This window comes from Nannobrachium achirus (assembly GCF_963921795.1).
Source record: "Nannobrachium achirus genome assembly, chromosome: 20".
NCBI classification, from domain to species: domain Eukaryota; kingdom Metazoa; phylum Chordata; class Actinopteri; order Myctophiformes; family Myctophidae; genus Nannobrachium; species Nannobrachium achirus.
In genome coordinates, this window is record NC_137827.1 from 37,529,438 (window position 1) to 37,548,327 (window position 18,890).

General features: G+C 41.1%; 1 protein-coding gene across 1 annotated transcript; it reads right to left on the reverse strand.

Moving 5' to 3' along the window:
• Positions 1-303: 303 nt before the first annotated feature.
• Positions 304-18,670, reverse strand: ganc (glucosidase, alpha; neutral C; the record flags this gene model as incomplete). The annotated part of the gene is given in 25 exon segments (XM_080751026.1): positions 304-413; positions 1,173-1,276; positions 3,303-3,415; positions 3,993-4,106; positions 4,236-4,310; positions 4,432-4,508; positions 4,999-5,063; positions 5,208-5,276; positions 6,816-6,990; positions 7,768-7,869; positions 8,065-8,161; positions 8,445-8,588; positions 8,862-8,941; positions 9,522-9,648; positions 10,091-10,326; positions 11,026-11,170; positions 11,350-11,533; positions 12,628-12,724; positions 13,112-13,160; positions 13,163-13,178; positions 13,900-14,076; positions 15,706-15,833; positions 17,367-17,469; positions 18,177-18,239; positions 18,556-18,670. Coding segments are annotated over 25 exon segments (2,679 nt in total). The 5' UTR covers positions 18,585-18,670.
• Positions 18,671-18,890: the final 220 nt, after the last annotated feature.

Here is an 18,890-nt window from a genome sequence, read left to right on the forward strand (position 1 = left end):
CAAAACTCTGTACAGAACTAGAGTTGTAAAATGATGTAGCATGGCAACCAAACATTCATTTATTACTTAAACATTCGGTGTTGCTTACAACAAGCAGCCTCCGTTTGCAAGTTTAGCGGTAGGCAAGAGACACAAATTGAAAAGCAACGATTCAACTGAATTTAACTACTTCAGCCTATACTGCATAAGCCACTTTCGCAACTTTTAAAACATTTGTACAAATTTAGAATTTTAACATTCAAAATATATCAAAACAGGTGAAAAGGCTGATTAACTGAATCTATTGAATGTGACATACTGTAGTTAATCTATCTGAATGTCCCAGTCCATCACCACTCTAAGGTTGAGCTTGTTCACCGTCAGCATATGCCGGTCCTCCTCGTAATGAAAATCACTTGACATGTACTTGGTATCTGGAAACAAAAAACAAAAGAGAACAAGATGATTGGCATTATATCATTACCTGCAATGTAGCAAAACAGTATAATGTGCTTGTGCTTTGTAGTTATGGCATGACATGAGCCAAAACCAGCAACTGTTACTCCAAAACTTAACATTTTCAGAAAATGAAAAACATCCAGCTGAAGTGGAGTTAGGAGGTTTTGGCCGAAGCACTTTAAAAAAACAACAACACACAGACGTAAAGGGTGTTCAATAGCACTGATTTATGAAAAAATAAATAAAAATACAAATAAAAAATTATGATAAGATATAATGGATTGCATTTTTATGGCGCTTTTCTAAGCAAGTTGCGAACTCAAAGCGCTTTACAATGGTCAATTCATTCATACATTGGGAAGTGAAGCGGTGAACATTCAACACCAGCGTCCTCACTTCCCACATTCACACACCAATGATGGCAAGCTTGCGCCGACCAACTCATTGGAGGCAATGTGGGGTTCAGTGTCTTGCCCAATGACACTTTGACATGTGAACGGGAGGATCCGGGATTTGAACCTCCGACCCACGGATCATTGGCCAACCCGCTCTAAGGACCTCCTGAGCCACAGCCGCCCCGATATAACAGATTATGTCATATATCACACTATATAAGAAATGTCAAGCCATATCATCCAATATTAATCAATGAGGTGCAGAATATGACATAAGACGCAAGGTCATGACACGCGGGTGAATGTGTATGTGAATGCATATTGACAACACATCCTCACCAAATACATGTACGGTCACGTGGTAAGGCCTCCTCTTCAGTCCCAGGACAATGAGTGACTGAACCATGCAGTCAGTGTGAAACTCCCCCTCCTCACTGCCACTCCTGACAGAGACAACAACACCTGCCAGTCAGCCACAATTATGTCAGTCATAGTCATCAGTGGTGGAAATACAATGTTGGGGTATTTGTACATTACTTTAGGGCTGTCACAATTATTACATAATCGTCTAATCGCAATTACTTGACATAATCGTGATTATTTTTCATAATCGTCATAATCGTTTCCATGTTGAAAAATGTTCATATATTTTTTTTTTAAAGTAAAAAATAGTGGAAATAGCAGATCTACAAGCTCACAACGCGTCGCATCGCGACGCGTTGTGAGCTTGTAGATCGGCTATTTCCACTATCAATGTTCTTTTTTAAGTATAAAGTTGTCAAACATGTCAGTAATTTCTGCCATGTGCAACTTCAAAGCCTAAAAGCCAAACAGAAATGTAATTGTCAATGACAAAAACACAATTAAATCGTTAATCGCAATTATTTTAGTGACACTTAATCGTCATGTAAAATGTTCATAATCGTGACAGCCCTGCTTGAGTATTTCAATTTTCCAATACTTTTACTTCTACTCCACTACATCTCAGGTCCAAATATTGCACTTTTACTCCACTACAATCATATACCCTATATAAAGTTAGTTGATTGAATCCCGCTAGGGACTCACTCCCTAGCTTCTGCCGTATTCTGAAGACTCACCTCTTCAGACTCCACCATAGCACTTATCGTAGCACTTGCCTACCCTCAATGACCATACCTGTAATTTAGGTAGAACTTTTTATATAACCGACGTCAGGCCATTTTCAACGTGGCATCCTATCGTACATCGAAGCTATAGTGTGCGTATAGCTTCGATGTACAGATTATTGATGTTTAGATTGTTTTAGATTTTTATTGATTTTATTGAATAGGTTCTTGGTCTACCAACGTTTTTTAGATCAGTGGTTCTCAACCTGTGGGTCGAGACCCCCAGATTTGGGTCCCCAAATTATTTTGTGGGGTCCCCAGATGATTAACTTAATGTGCAACATTGTTTTCTCACTCAACAGTGAACAAACCAACATAAGGTTTAAGTGTATAGAGGGTATCTGCACATTTCTAAAGTGACAATTAAAGGACTTTTTAATACCTCTGAAATGACAAATTAAACATTGGCCAAATTGTCAAATATTAGAGACAGAGTTGCGAGGCGTTGTGACCATGTAGATCTGCTATTTTCAAAACTCTTAGTGCTCGTCAGGGTGGGGGGTCCCCAGTTAAAATATGATTATTTTGGGGGTCGCGGCCTGAAAAGGTTGAGAACCACTGTTTTAGATGACTATTTCTATGCATTTGATGTATTAATGTTGATGTATTGATGTATTACCATGTGCTGTCCTTACTTATTGTAAATCGCTCTGGATTAAGAGCGTCTGCTAAATGCTTAAATTGTAAATTTTATTATTGATCTGCTAGTTGTTTACCATACACCAAATCTCTTTGACGAAAATCGCTGAATGTTGACCGCAGAACAGTGAAGCTAGGGTTCATGTGGTTAAATGTAAAGGCATTTGTTAGTCTTGACACTGGGGAGGTGTGAGCAGGGGTATCTCACCAAATTCTGGGCCCCGGGTTTAAGGATTCACTGTGGGGCCCCTGTGCTTTAACTATTGAAAAATAGCAGATATACAAGCTCACAGCGCGGCACCGAGTGCCGCGCTGCGAGCTTGTAGATCTGCTATTTTTGAAAAATCATGAAAATCTTTGATGGTATGTATTTGGCCACAGACCCCCATCTCAAAGTATTTAGTTCCAGGGACCCCCCAGAAGCAAGATTTTAGTTACAAATGTTCGCTTAAAAAATACATATATTCAAATATTTGCACACATTTTCACAACTTTTCAAAAATAGCAGATCTACAAGCTCGCAGCGAGGCACTCGGTGCCGCGCTGTGAGCTTGTATATCTGCTATTTTTCAATAGCTAAAGTATAAAATAATTAAGGCCCCTCCACCACCTTGGGCCCTAGTAGTAACTCAGTCCCACTTTCCTACCCCTTGTGACGCCCCTGGGTGTGAGAGGGACCTACCGGCAGAGCAGACGGCCTGACAGCATGCTGAAAGAGCGCAGGCAGAAGGCCTTTCTGTCGCGGTATCTGAACGTGTGGCCGTCATCCAGGTACAGCTCACCGGCAGCACAACCCTGCCGAGGAGAAGGGAGGAGAGGAGAGGAGAGATCACAGTGACTGAGGTCAGGATTAGACTCACATCCACTTGAACCCCAGCATCCCTATTCTAGGCATTCAAAGAAAATAGACGATCTACAGGTTCGCTTAATTTCGGCAAGTATAGAAGGGAAAAAGAGTGGACCAAGTAGATGGTCCAACGCATACCAAGTATAAAGTGGTTAATTGGTTAAAGGATACTGGTACCAAGTAATAAGAAAAACATAAAAATGTGGTCATTAGTGTGGTTGCTATCAGCAACCAGACTATTGTTCTAGTCCTAAAGTTTTCTGTCAACTTTTATGTCACCTAAAGTAAGCGCCAGCGCGAGGCGTTGTGAGCTTGTAGATCTGCTATTTCTGGCTAAAGTTCTCAGAATATGCATGCTAGCGTTCAAGGGGTTAATATAAAAAAGGAGAAAAAAAAAGGTTTCTATCTCTCAAAGATCTGGAGGACCCCCTGTCGTAATTCTGAGGACCCCCTAGGGGTCCTGGACCCCCTGTTGAAGACCCCTGACCTACAGTATATCACTATAACAGCTCGCCAGATGCTTACAACAGGGTCTAGGGCCACTGTGAGGGAGAGGGGGAGCTGTTGTTGCTCGGCTGTACAGGCTCCACATTCTGCCATCCTGGGAACCACAGTGCCCCCTCGCTGGAACACAGGTACCTGTAAAATGTAAATAGAATGTTATATTTACATTCCTGGATTTCATGCAGTAGTCCAGCGATTTACTATATTTCAAATGTGTTCCCCTAGTTGTCCCACCCCCAACCCCGGTCAGGTCAGGACACCCACCGTGTCCAGGGTCACTGGAAGGTTCAGGGTCCTCCCTCCTTTGTACAACTTTGCAGTATGGATATCATACCAAATCTACAGGACACACACAAAAAAAGAAAGCAGCATGATTTTTCCACACGTAATGCCAGATACAGTATATGCACACATTAAAATGGATTGGTAGGCAGACTACTAAGCACTTATCCTTATTTACCTCGTTCGATTCTGGAAGTAAAACATTGACTTCTCGAACACCAGATTCAGTTACAGGACAGGCAAGCAATGCAGCTCCTGTATAGGAATGAGGGAGGTACAGTACATTTAAAGCGAACAGTGTCAAGCATCTAAGCTCCATTAGTGAGAAACTGGCTCCATTAGCGAGAAACTGGAATTAACAATTCCATTCACACTCAATGCCTGGCAAAACAGGTATCAAAATCACGCTTGTAGCACATGAACGAACAGGAACAAAGCAAATCTTAACACCATATTTTTTTTGAAAATGAGTACTGGTATGTAATAAGAAAGTAAATTAAATGTCAGAATAGGTGCACATTTTGAGAAACATTTGTGAATGGAACCACTGCTTCTGGTTTCTTTAACACAGAGAGCACAGGATCAAGTAGATAACTATGATAGATGATACAAAAAAAAGTGATTTCATTTATTTATTGTGTAACAAACAATGACTGCTTATTAAATGGAAACTGGACTGAGGGACGTGCAAGTATCAAAGTAAAACCAATTAATACATATATAATATTGATAAAGTGTATTTTACCAATCATATACTGGTTGTCCACATCAAAGATGCTTTGTTCTCCTGGATACTCCACCCATAAAGGTCTGTTATGATGAATAAAATAACTGTTGACTTTTGTGTTGAAATGGTTATATGAGACGAATATGAGAAATGCATTGATCACTCAGACTGACAACATGCTTTAGCTGCAGTTCTCCAATTGAAAAGTAGAGGGCAGCAGTACTAACCTAAGAGGAGGCAGCGCTGAGACATGTGCTTGGTGAAATAAAGTGTACCAGTATGGCAGCAAGCAGTACCTGAAATACACAGAAAACAAGAGTCAGGGTTCCCACACATCTTTACCAATTAATTTCCAAAACTTTTCCAAAATATTTAACCCGATTTCCAGGACTATATAACAATAATTCAGCTCAATAACGAGTCGCTTACTCCTATGTGCAATGCCCAAAGACAGGTAGTGTATGCCAGTGGTTCTCAACCTTTTCAGGCCGTGACCCCCGAAATAATCATATTTGAAGAGAGTTGAGGAATCTTGTATAACACGGTGTTATTGTGAAAATAGCCGATCTACATGCTCACAACGCCTCGCGTTGCGAGGCGTTGTGAGCATGTAGATCTGCTATTTTCACAATTTCTGCCTCTAATATTTGACAATTTGGCCAATGTATAATTTAACAAAAGACAATGCATAGTTATTTTTTCCAGGACCTTCCAGGACCCTTGATCAATTCCAAAAATTTTCCAGTACTGAAAAAATATTTTTCTAATTTCAAAGTTTTTCCAGGAATTACATGACTGTGGGAACCCTGAAGAGGGGTCTCTCATTAGGAGCTGTAGGAAGAGATAATGGACCAAACAGTCTTTTGATTGTGTGAGATCTACAGTACCCTGTGATCTTGTCTTGGTTAGTTAATAGCTCACACATAAAGTACATCCCAAATCACCGATCACGATTTAGTAGAAGGAGCACTTCCTCACTAGTAGATCTAGTAGATCTTTCCATGAATGGAATTTTGTATTGTTTCCACATACAGTACAGTGGACATATATTGACATCTGTAGTCATAATTCAACCATAACTGTCTACAAAATGTTTACTATTAAAATGTTGATATACTATTATGTGTACAATGGGATATTAGTACAAACCTCCAGCCAAATGCTGGAGAATTATCAGCTATTTATCAAACCACTTAATTAATCAACTATTTACAGTAGAGTTTCTTTATTAAACTGGCAAGAAGTTGGTCTGGTAAAAATAGAAACGTTGTTTGGAGTTGGAACCATGTCAAATGGACAAAATATGTCCTTTTATTCATATTTTCATGAACATCCTTGCTAACTACCCCCTAACTGTGCCCCTTGCTGTGGTGTTTTCAAGAAGATGAGCATAGGGCTGTCACAATTATTACATAATCGTCTAATCGTGATTTTTTGAAATAATCAGGATTCTTTTTCATAATCGTCATAATCGTTTCCATATTGAAAAATGTTCATATATTTTTAAAAAAGTCAAAAATAGTGGAAATAGCAGATCTACAAGCTCACAACGCGTCGCATCGCGACGTGTTGTGAGCTTGTAGATCGGCTATTTCCACTATCAATGTTCTTTTTAAGTATAAAGTTGTAAAATATGTCAGTAATTTCTTTGTATATTTAGGTTATGTGTCATATCTACCATGTGCAACTCCAAAGCCTAAAAGCCAAACAGAAATGTAATTGTCAACGACGAAAACACAATTAAATCGTTAATCGCAATTATTTGAGTGACAAATAATCGTCATGTAAAATGTCATAATCGTGACAGCCCTAGATGAGCAGTGTTTTTCCAGTACCTCTGCTGGATCACAGTCCGTATGGCAGCAGTGACCTCGTCTCCAAACAGCCAGGGCTCTCTGCGCTTTGTCTCCTTGGCAGAGTGACCACGGAAGAACGGCTGCAGTGAACCCGCCTGGTACCAGCGCACCAGCAGCTCTGGCTCCGGGTCCTGAACGAAACCTCCAACGTCCGCTGAAATACAGATAATCGTCCTGCTCTGTCACATTGGCAAGTTCCATTTATATCAGTGTGTACTTATCGTCGTTGTCGGGTGGAAACCTCGTATCTCCAAGTTTCAAATCTGTACGTTCTTTTGTACAGCAGTAAAGCCCTGCTTCATCATACAAGGTCGTCGCACAAAAGTAGTGAAAACAGCAGATCTACAAGCACACAACGCCTCGCGGCGCGAGGCGTTGTGTGCTTGCAGATCGGCTGTTTTCACTCGTTTGATCATTTTTAAAGTGATAAATGCAAAACGAACGGTTTTCGACATACAAGGTTTTCATCCGACAACGACGTTATGATACTAAGTCATCTCCATCAACATCACCAAGATAAATCCTTGCTATCCTAGTTCATGAAAACGGTTATTCTGATAGGGCACTGGTGGTATGGGGTTAATTTCATGATAATAATAATAATATAAAACTTTATTTGTATAGCACCTTTCATGACATGAAATGCAGCTCAAAGCGCTTAGGGTTAGGGTGCTTAACAGAAGATAAATACACACGATTACAATAAAGCAGAGAAAAATAAAAACATTAAACATTGAAGAACATACAGAAATAGGTCTTGAAATGTGCTTTAAAACTATCCAAAGAGGCTGCCTGTCTTAGGTGTAGTTGTTTTTAATAAGGGATGTAATATGTTATTACATTGATTGAGCAAAGTAATTCTGACTACAATTTTTGTTAAAAATGCTGGGTTTATAATTAAAGTCACTGTCCATAAATGAAATCCACTCACCACCACAAAACGATATGCCAGCCACACTTAGAGATAACAGCATTGGGATGGATATCTTCAAATAGTCCCAGCTGGCAACATTGTCACCTGTCCATATTGCTCCTGTGTGTTAACACAAACAGTAGAAACACATTCAACTCAATAATACAAATGTAATAAAATATCAAATCCAAAACAATAACAATGTTGACGTGCACAAGGACTGTTTGCCTTTGTTCAGGAATGATCTCATTGAAGTCACTTGCTGGTAAAGCCAGCATACAAAAGGGGAAAAAGGTCAAAGGAAGTCTAAATTACCAAATCTCTGTGATCCTGCAAAGAAGGAGCGTGAAAGGACAAAGGGTCTCTCTGTGCCTCCTGAGCGAGTTATCAGACCATCTGCTGTAGCCATGTGCTGGAGGGTGAGTGATGACAATAAGGCAATAATAATACTACTGTGTAATGCTGATGCCACTGATAGGTATTTGACAGTATGAACGTGCAGTATATGTGTAGCAGCAACATTTGCTGCCGGTCTGCTAGTCTTGCTGCTGCAATACTAACTAATTAAGCTACAGTAAGTAACTGTACAGTACACTACATCAAATTAACCACAATAAATACAACACAGAACAAAACTACAGTAAACAATAGAAACTCATCTAAAACTCAACCAAAATGTGCCGGTTCCAGCTCACCTGGTAAAAGCCATACAGGTTGTGAAGCTCTCTGTGTTCCCAGCCCCCAGAATGGACCACATCCTTGGGCATGGTTTGCTCTGGACCGTCGAACACAGACGGTTCATTCATATCATTCCACACAAACAGTGATGGTGTCGAACCCTGAGTCAGACTAGAAGTTAGTGCACTGCATCAACAACTTCCACACTTTTACGATTTTTGTTTTTGTTTGACACATACTCATTTGTGTCTTAATTGTGTCAGGACTGAATGATATGATCTTCCCCGCTCAACGTATACAGGTACAGTATATCTTTCCTTCACGAATACACATGGATTTATGTCATATACTGTATAAGGGATCATATTTTTCATTGGGTCTTATGATAGCAGCAGGCATTGCTGATGTTTTGTACTCTCAGTGGGTGTTTTTACCTTGTAGCTGTCCAGGGCGTAAAGTCTGGAGTACCATGCTCGAGTAGCTGGACTGCTGTAGTCCAAATAGCATGACTCACCTACAGTAGAGGATTTGGGAGAGTCATGCTACAGTATTTATAATGTCACTATGCCATGGAAATATTGATAATTCACTCATATCTGTTGATTTACTTCTTAACAATCATTCCATTACTTGCACATTACATAAATAGAAGCATTAGAAGCACCATTAAGAAATAGAGGCCCCATTATTATACTGTTCTACTCAATTTAATTCACTTTGTAAAAGTGAACTCACTAAACCAGTGGAACCCAAACTTTTCAGGTCGAGACCCATAATAGAGATTAGATTAGTCCCAAACTAGTGAAAATAGCAGATATACAAGAGCACAACGCGTTGCTTCGCGCCGCCTTGTGAGCTTGTAAATTGGCTATTTTCACTACTTCCTAATTATTGTAATAATGTATTAATGAAATTTCTTACATTTGTTGGTTTATTTATTTTAAAATGTTATTAACAAAAAATATTATATATATATAAAGAAACTTTTGAAATAAATATATAAATGTAGATTGAAGAAAATGGGATTTTGACTTGAGTCGTGACGCATAAAAATTGGTCCGTGACCAATAAAAGGGACATGTAGAAAAACCTACCAGGCCAGCATGTTCCCTGATAGATCTGTCCCTTACTGTCCTTGACAAGATGTCCTCCATCCCAGGCCTTGTTAAAGAGAGACCATTCTGGATCCACTTTGATGTGCGGATCATTTATGACCACCAACTGGAAAAGGTATGTGTGTAATTACATAGTCTTGAACGGGACTCCACAGCTTTGAATTTATATAGATATATACATCTGAGTTATTATGTTATTTGATGATGGATAGGTATTATTATACTTACATTTCGTCACTGTTCGGCAGAAACCTCGTATCTCCAAGTTTCAAATGTGGATGTTTTTTCGTAAAGTTAAGCCCTGCTTCGCCATACTAGACTTTTGCACAAGACTAGTGTTAAATAGCAGATCTACAAGCACACAATGCCTCGCACCGCGAGGCGTTGTGTGCTTGTAGTTCGGCTATTTTCGCAAGTTCAAATCATTTTTAAATTGATAAATACGAAACGAGTGTTTTTGGACATACAAGGTTTCTTTCCACCTGACAACAACGATTCGTCATAAAGAACCAAACAAAAAATTCAAGGCAGAGCCTAGAAAAGCAAACCTTCCTCTTCTTCTGCTCTAGGTGGCGCTGCAGGCCGACGGGATCGGGGAAGAGCACAGGGTCCCAGGTGAAGTAGCGCTTCCCCTCAGTGTGTTCGATGTCCAGCCAGATGACGTCGTAAGGGATGCCGTGGCGGTCGAACCCGGCGTCCACAGCTTTCACGTCCGCCTCGTCGTCGTAGTTCCATCGACACTGGTGGTACCCCAGGGAAAACAGAGGAGGCAGGGCTTGATATCCTGGTGGTAAGAAAACATTGAGGGGAGAACACAGGACAAAGATGTTACATGAAGAAAAGTGTCAAACTTTCATGCGTGCGTCCTGTATCAGTACTGCAAATCCTCCTCACTGTTGCTCTTGTAAGAGGAGCAAGTGTGTAGCAGCAGTGCAGCGAGCATGCAGACAGCAGGCAATGTACACTGCATAACACTTAAAGGAGTAGTTCACCCCCAAAATGACTTTTTTTGGAGCTGTGTGGAACACAAGCTCCCTATACGTGGCCGTGTGTGTCTGTGGGTGGGTGGGTCTGTCTGTCTGTCTGTATGTAGCCTCTGGTGTAGCCTGACTACCCTGGGTGACCAGAGAGGTGCTGTTGAGTCTAGCCTGCCCTGAGCATCAACTGCAATACACACACACACACACACACACACACACACACACACACACACACACACACACACACACCCCCCCACCCCACACACACAGGCACCCCCCCCCACACACACACACACAGGCACCCCTCCCCCCCCCCCACGACCACGGCTCAGTTCACACACACACACACACACACACACACACACACACACACACACACACACACACACACACAGCTCCACTTCGAACAGAGGTTCGATTTTTCTAGTCTCCATGGCATGAGTAATCAATAGAAAAAAAGTCATTTTGGGGGTGAACTACTCCTTTAAACATAGCCAACACACCTGTTAGCTGAGCATACTGAGTGAAGGTCTGGGTGGGAGTGGGTCCCAGCAGGACCATGCAGTCAATCACGCCACTCTCTGACTGCCAGTGTACGTCTGTATGAGGGGTAACCCGCTTCTTCTTCACTGGGGGGGCAGAGTCATCCTGGTGGGAGGGCCACTGAGATTTATTTTTATTCCGGGGTAAACATTCGTCAAACATAGCTGATCTACAAGATCACAACGTGATGCGATAGCTTGTACTTCAGCTAATTGCGGTGAAGATTTAGTGTAGAGTGTAAGCGGTTAAATACTGTATACTGTATAGTGTTTAGTGTTATTCACCTGCTGTTCATGGGAGCTGTAGTAAACATTCACAAAGGTCTCTGATGCATTGAGCCAAAATATGCCCACAGTTCTGCCGGCCTTGTGGGCCAGTAAGAGTGGTACTGACCCATACAGGCCAAGGCGACTATACAAGTCATAGGCAAACACGTCCAGATTATACAGCCGATACGGTTCACTGTCCCTGGGAGGGAGATGTATAAAAAAGGTTACACATTGTTTCAGAAAATTGGAAATTGGCAGCTTTATAAAGGCCCAGTCAGAACGCGACCTTTCGTTTGCCAACGAGTCTGAGCTGAGAGGGGCGAAGAATTACGATTCTGTCCCTATCAGGACATAACACGGACGGTGCTGAGTCGGCTCAAGCAGACTTCGCAACGCTCGTCACCGCAACTCGCTCGCTTTAGCCCTGCTCGGCGGTGTCTCACGTGGCCCAAGTCCACTTGAGACGGCACGCCTCCGATAAATCATTATTCCTCTGCTGGCGACAGCTGTGATCAGAGGAATTTTGTTTTTGGGTTGACCCATTTTCATGAACGCAATATCTCAGCAATTACTTAAGGGAATTTCTTCAAATTTGAAACAAACATCCACTTGGATTGAAAGATGAACTGATTAGAATTTGGTGGTCAAATGTCAAAGTCACCATTACCTCACAAATCATGTTAAGACAATAACTTATTAACAAAAAATGTCACCAAAAACTAAGCTTTAATTAAATTATAAAAAAATTCACTACCTACTATATGAGCCTTGACAGACATGGATGTAAACTGCAACAGGTTGGCAGAGGCATACAACCTTGCTGTAATTTGGGGACTATACTAGTTTATGTAATAGTAGCCTACTGTAGTTTGTTTATATTGGTAATGTTTGTAAACATTAAAGACAGACCTCTATTTTGCTTTATGATCATGTAAGGAATATCCAAATAGCATGATTTCCAACAATAAAGATCTTTAAGAATGTCTGTGAATGAAACCCCAATTTATACTGTATAAACAATAGAACAATCCTGATTGTTGGGCCAATTTTACCTTTAAGGTCGGGAATGACCTCTGTGTCACATTAGTATTTGCTATATATGTAGCAACATAATTAATTCTACATTTTTTGAATACAAATTTGAAGGTTTTCAGAAACCTTAGGTTAGGTTTTAGAAGGCGTTTTTAGAATCAGCCTTAGGTCTAAATGGGTCAAAGTCATTATGTTGTATTGTAGAAATCATCTGTCATTATCAACTAAATGAAATGTGTTAGAACATATGACTAATCATACCTTGTATCCCTGAGCTGTAGGCTATCAGCATGCTCTGGGAGACCATACACATGGCTGAACCCATGGAGACGGACATCAGCCCCTACGCTACTGGGACCTGTGGAGAAGAACATAGCTTTAAAAACTATTTTGAATAATACATTTGTATTAATACGACCATTTTCTTGTTACAGTACAAAGTATTGTGACAGTTGTTATTTGTTGAGTTGATTTTAATCTGAAAGCTGAAGCTCAACCACTTGAACCCAGGTGTCCCTATTTTGGGCATGGTAAATATCCGATCTACAAGCTCGGTTAGATTTGGTGTAGTGAAAAAAAGAGGGCCCCAAATATAGTCAACTAACTACTAACCTGTATACTGTACTTTTTAAGTGCTTAAAGAATAGAAAGTAGAGTGAATTGATGAAACTAGGACAACGATCTGGCTACCATGACAAGCTTGTCCAAGTAACCTTGGCCATTAAATACTCGAAATGACACAAACCATTAGCTTTGATGTCCACAAACTGTCTAAAGGTTTCCTTCCATAGCCCCAGTGGATCTTCTCCAAGCTGCAAATAGTCAGTGGAAGCAAAGAAAACAGGTAGATATTGGTAGAGGGGCAGAAGCTAACATTAGAGCAATATTATGTTGCAGTGTTGACTTGTTAGATTTTCTTACCTCACCACCACAAGATGCAGCTCTGAGAGAGAAGGGAATAAATTAGGAAATGCAGTGTTTTCTCTCTGTATCCTTCCATTGTTGTTAAACACTTTATGGTAGTATGTGTTTCAAATGGGAAATGTGGTTGCATCGAGGCATGAAACATCGAGAATGAAGAAAAAATATACTGAATCCGTAAGACATATTAACGCACACCTACATGTTTGCTTTTAGGGGTCGACCGATATGGGATTTTCATGTTCGATTTCGATAAGTCGTGATCAAGGAGGGCGATAACCGATATAATGAACCGATATGCATTTTAAGTAAAAAAGAAATATCCCCAATTTGAAATAGTGGTTAATTAATTTATATATTTTTCCCATCCTAAATGTCTAGAGGCTCACATCTAGTCGCCACATACTAGAATAGCGTTAAAAAACGTATTCCGCAGCAGGAAATCGATGAAAATCAGTAACCAAGATGCAAATTTTTTTTTTTTTAATTAAAAAAAATATAGATTTTTTTTAAACTTTTGCGATATTAATAAATGTTATGAATATCGACTTCGATTATCGCCCGTTTCGATAATCGGTCCATCCCTACTCTCCAGTACACATCTGCTCTCACCTGGGTGGAACCTGCAGTGTTTCAAACCACAATCTGCCCTCGGGGTTGAAAGTGACAACGACTTCCTCATCACACAGGACCTCCAGGTGGAAAGGACAGCCCCACAAACGAACCCGGTAAAGCCCCGCAGACCAAGTTAGAGTGACAGAATCCTTACTCTGCCTCTCCACTCTCAACCTGTCAGATCCAGAGCAGTTTGTTTTGTTATTTCATTTGTTTGGTTTGCCTGTTTTCCAGCAGAGACACAGGAGGAAGGTGGGATGTGATGCTGGGCCAGCTATGGCAAGATTCAGTTACGTACTGTGTGACGCGATGAAAATAGTAGATCTACAATCTACAAGCTCACAATGCGATCCCACCAGTGTGATCAACTAACTATAAATCAGGCTTAGGGCTAATGAATTCATATTTTGTTGCACAGCTATCATTTTGTTGCACGAAATCAGTTATTTTCATCAAGCAATGTGTACACAGTACTTAACCACTTGACCTCTGAAGGGACATCTCTTCTCAATAACAAGGCAGAACATAAAGGAACTTTCAACCCAACTAGAACAGTATTTATGTGTGTCATGTGTGTATATAAACAGTTGTGACATTAAGTATACTAGAAGCTGGGCCGCCCAGCGTCTAGTCGGCGACCTGGCCAACTCGGGAACGATGTAAATAGGGAATGAATGCCCCGCCCTTTAATGCAAACCCCATTATACCTGTTGTCATAGGACCCGTTTTGACCATCTGTTTGCCTGTGTCCATTTATGCCCATATATGGAGATATCTGTTATCTGTCTGTCTGTCAGCGTCCATTTTATGTCCATATATGGAGATCACTGCAGATATAGTTCTGGGTCCATTTTATGCCCATATATGCCCATATATGGAGATATCTGTCTATTTGCGTCCATTTCATGCCCATATATGGAGATCTCTGTATCTGTCTGTCTGTGTCCCTTTATGCCCGTATATGGAGATCTTTGTGATTCTGCGTAAATTTTATGCCCATATATGCCATTTGCGTCCATTTTATGCCCATTTATGGAGATCTCTGTATCCGTCTGTCTGTGTCCCTTTATGCCCGTATATGGAGATCTTTGTGATTCTGCGTCCATTTTATGCCCATATATGCTATATATGGAGATATTCAGAGATCTTTTGTTGACTCATGTGGCGTACGTGATGTCAGAGCCTTTTATGAAGTGATGTCACAATGAGTCAGAGCTTTCGCCGATTTCCTCCGGAACAGCCTGATGATGTCAACAATCAACCCCGCATAAGGAGATTCCGAACGTTTCGCGCCGGTTCGGGAAAACCGCACGTCGGGTCGGGTCGAGACCCGGCACTGCACTCCGTGCCGCGGCGGGGAACGCGTTTGCCGAATCTGAAGCCGGTGGGACGAACGGTTCTCGAGATACGCGGATTACAGACACACAGAGACTTCTCGCATTTATAGATAGATTAACATTTGTTTCAATCATGGGGTTTATTTCCATAAATATGAAATGAATGCAGTTTCATGGGTCTTTCCACCCCACCAACGTACATCTTATTATGGGAATACAGCCGTGTACAAGACCAACACTTTTACTGTGCCAATAAAAGAGTCACTATACTATTCAGCACAATTCAGTTGAGAAATGACTTTGAAGATGGGATTTTACAACAAAAACTCATAATGAATCACCATGCAATCATCAGTAAGGTTCTGTACAACAGTAAATGCTGTTGTGGTCGATTTCTTATTTACTTATGAACAGCAATTTTATGACTTGGTGTCATAATAGAAGGAAATCCAAGCACATTTCTTACTGTTCACACTGGGGTTCGGCGGTTAGCACGTCTGGAACTCGGTAACGTGCTTTAATGGGCTGCAGCTCATCCAGCAGGATTCTTACAATCCCACTTTTACTGGGTGACACACAGAGAAGCAGTTCCACCTAACAAAACAGGTAAGCGATTACGGACGGCAAAATACAAGTTATTTGTATATAGCATATACCATATACCGGTAACTTTATATATACCGTATGTATCACATACTGTACCTGTACCTAGCCTTTATTTTCCCTAGTTGAGGGCAGTGATGAAATTACCAAGAGGGTGATCATTTTGCACTGATTTGCAGCTGTCATATCATCCCTATGGGTTATACAGCAACTGACCATTCATTACAGGCTAAAGCCGCATCTTCATAGGGTTTACATGGCAACTGACCAATAAGTGCAGCTTTTTTTTAAGATATGTTTTTTGGCTTTTCTGCCTTTATTGATAGTATTTCAGTGAAGATAGCACAGGAAACAGGGAGAGAGAGATGGAGAGTGACACACAGCAAAGGTCGTCGGGTTCGGGACTTGAACCTGCAACACGCTGTCAGGCTTTAGCCTATATGTTGTATGCGCCTGGACCACTAGGCCAGTCGGCAAAAAAGAAGTGGCTTGGACTCCTCATGCATAGAAGGAAGCATATGAGGTCAGTCCGTTGTTCACCCCAGGTTGACAGAGGGAGTGCAGCACCCAGGATTACATTACACAATTGACTGTTCTGAGCCAACTCTCTACACTCGCTGTTGGAAAATCCCTATGGGAACAACTGTAGGCCTATCTATTTTTTATTTTCAACATTTTTATCCCATGCTTCCTTCTATGCATGAGGAGTCCAAGTTCTTTCACCTGACAGGGGGGATTTTCCCCGATTGGACATAGCGAGTGGAAGGAACACATTATTCCAACCTGTTCCTTTCCCCTCCATCAGTGACTCCGGCTGGCCAGGGGGAGGCAGTATAGAGACCAGGATTACTGCATGTTTTTTGACACAGGGAGAACATGCAAACTCCACACAGAAAGGCCCTTTTGCCAACCCCACCCAGGCTATGGGCACTGATGATGCGGAGAGAGAACACTACCTATTTTCTCATTGTCTTCTTTGCGAATAAATAAGACTAAGTACAGATATTGAAAAGACAAATACTGTATACATAAATGTATATATAGTACACAGTAATATATAAAACATATGAAAAAGTAGCACGTCCCAAAATTCAAGGCAATAGAGGAATTTTTTTCACATTTACACATATTTATTTGGCACACATAGAAGAAACGTGTTTCTCCCAAGAGCCTTCATCAGAGTATGCTCTGATGAATATATATTGTCAGAGCATGATTAAAGCATGCTCTGATGAAGGCTCTTGGCTGAAACACCATTTTCATATTTTGAATATGTATACTGGATTTTGTGTTTAGTACTCCACTGAGAAATACCCTCTTCGCCTTTCAGCAACAATGCGTGGTCCTGTTTTCAGTGTACTGTACAACAATATACAGTAAATGCATTACAATGCAAATGATTGGTTCTGTGCCCAAGACACATTTCTGTGCATTAGTTGCACTTTGGAATGTTTCTATACAGCTACAGTATATGCTGGTGTGATGTCAAAACAATATGAAATGTTACTTGAAGGTTGTCCAAACCTGTATATGCGGTTCCAAGACATGAATGAGTGCCCCTTTCTCTGTCAGCACCAAGGTATCCAGGAGAGCCCTGTACCGCAACTTTGGGGCCTGCATCTGTCGCCTAATAAGTGACAGTCAAATTTAACAATCATAACAATAGCGTTTTAATAGGCGTACAATACATCACAATCTAACAATGGGAAATCCCACCATTCCGAATAATGGAAGGCAATCTTCGGAATGGTGGGGTTTCGGAATGGAGGTGTGTACCCCAATCTTGGATCTGTGTATACTGTGATCAGTCAGGGGACAAAACAGTCATAAGTCATGTTTTAAAGGGTTAGGGTTAGGGTTAGTTCACCCCAAAATGGAGACTTGAGTTCAATAAAAAAAAAATGTATTTGTCGAATTCCTAAGACAAAAGATTGATTATAGTAAATTTACCCCCCCAAATGCATGGCCCTGGATGGGGACCCAAATAAGGCCCTGGAATGGGGGTAAATTTACTTGACCCTTGACCCTAAATGTACCCCCATTGATTCTGACCCAAATGCTTGTCCCCATCCAGGGCCATGCATTTGGGTCCCCCTCCAGGGCCAGTCATTTGGGTCCCCATCCAGAATCAATGGAGGTAAATTTACTATAATCAATGTGTTTTTATTTATTTTTTTTGTCTTAGGAATGCGACAAATACAAAAAAATATACATATTATTGAACTCAAGTCATTTTGGGGGTGAACTACCCCTTTAACTACATCTTGCATTGGTACAAAGCTATGCTGATTTAGTTCCTATTATTAAATTGATTAATATGAACACTCAACGCACCTATAAAATGCCACCTGGTCACATTTCTTGAACTTTTGTTTCCCTTCATCATCAGGGACAACACTGCATACAGGAAAGTGGGTGATTATAGCAGGAAGTCAAAAAGACAGCAGTCAATCAGTGTGTAAACAAAACACATTCATCACTCTTGTCAGCTGTGCAGAAGTGAGGGATTCACGTTATCTAACGGTTACGGTGCCATGGCATGAAGCTCTGTGCCCTCTTGTATGGCGGGTGCCAAGACAACATTGTGCATGTGGCTGACCTGTATGGCTATAAAATGAGTTAGCCCTGAATACATGACTATCATATATGATAGTCATGTATTCAGGGCTATAAAATGAGTATGCCTAATACATTAAACACTTATTTTTAATACCTAACAATCGTTTGACCTTCTCCTTCCATTTCGGTGGACAACCTTTCTGTCACTGCGGAGTTCGTCCTCTTGTTTTTGATGCGGCTACAGAGTGTGTACTGTACACTAATGTACACTACCCCAGCCCAGTGTGTTGTGTTTACAGTGTATGTCGTGCAAAGGACATGCAACGACACTCAAGAGCAGGAAGGACCTGAATTACAGGACGGAATTGTAGTCACTAGTGACTACACTCTCAAACTACAATGTTGTGCTCGACGGCCGGGCCCTGTGATTGGCTAGTTGGTTGTCAGGCAACCAGGTCCTGAGTTACGCGGTCCCCTTCCGCCACCTAG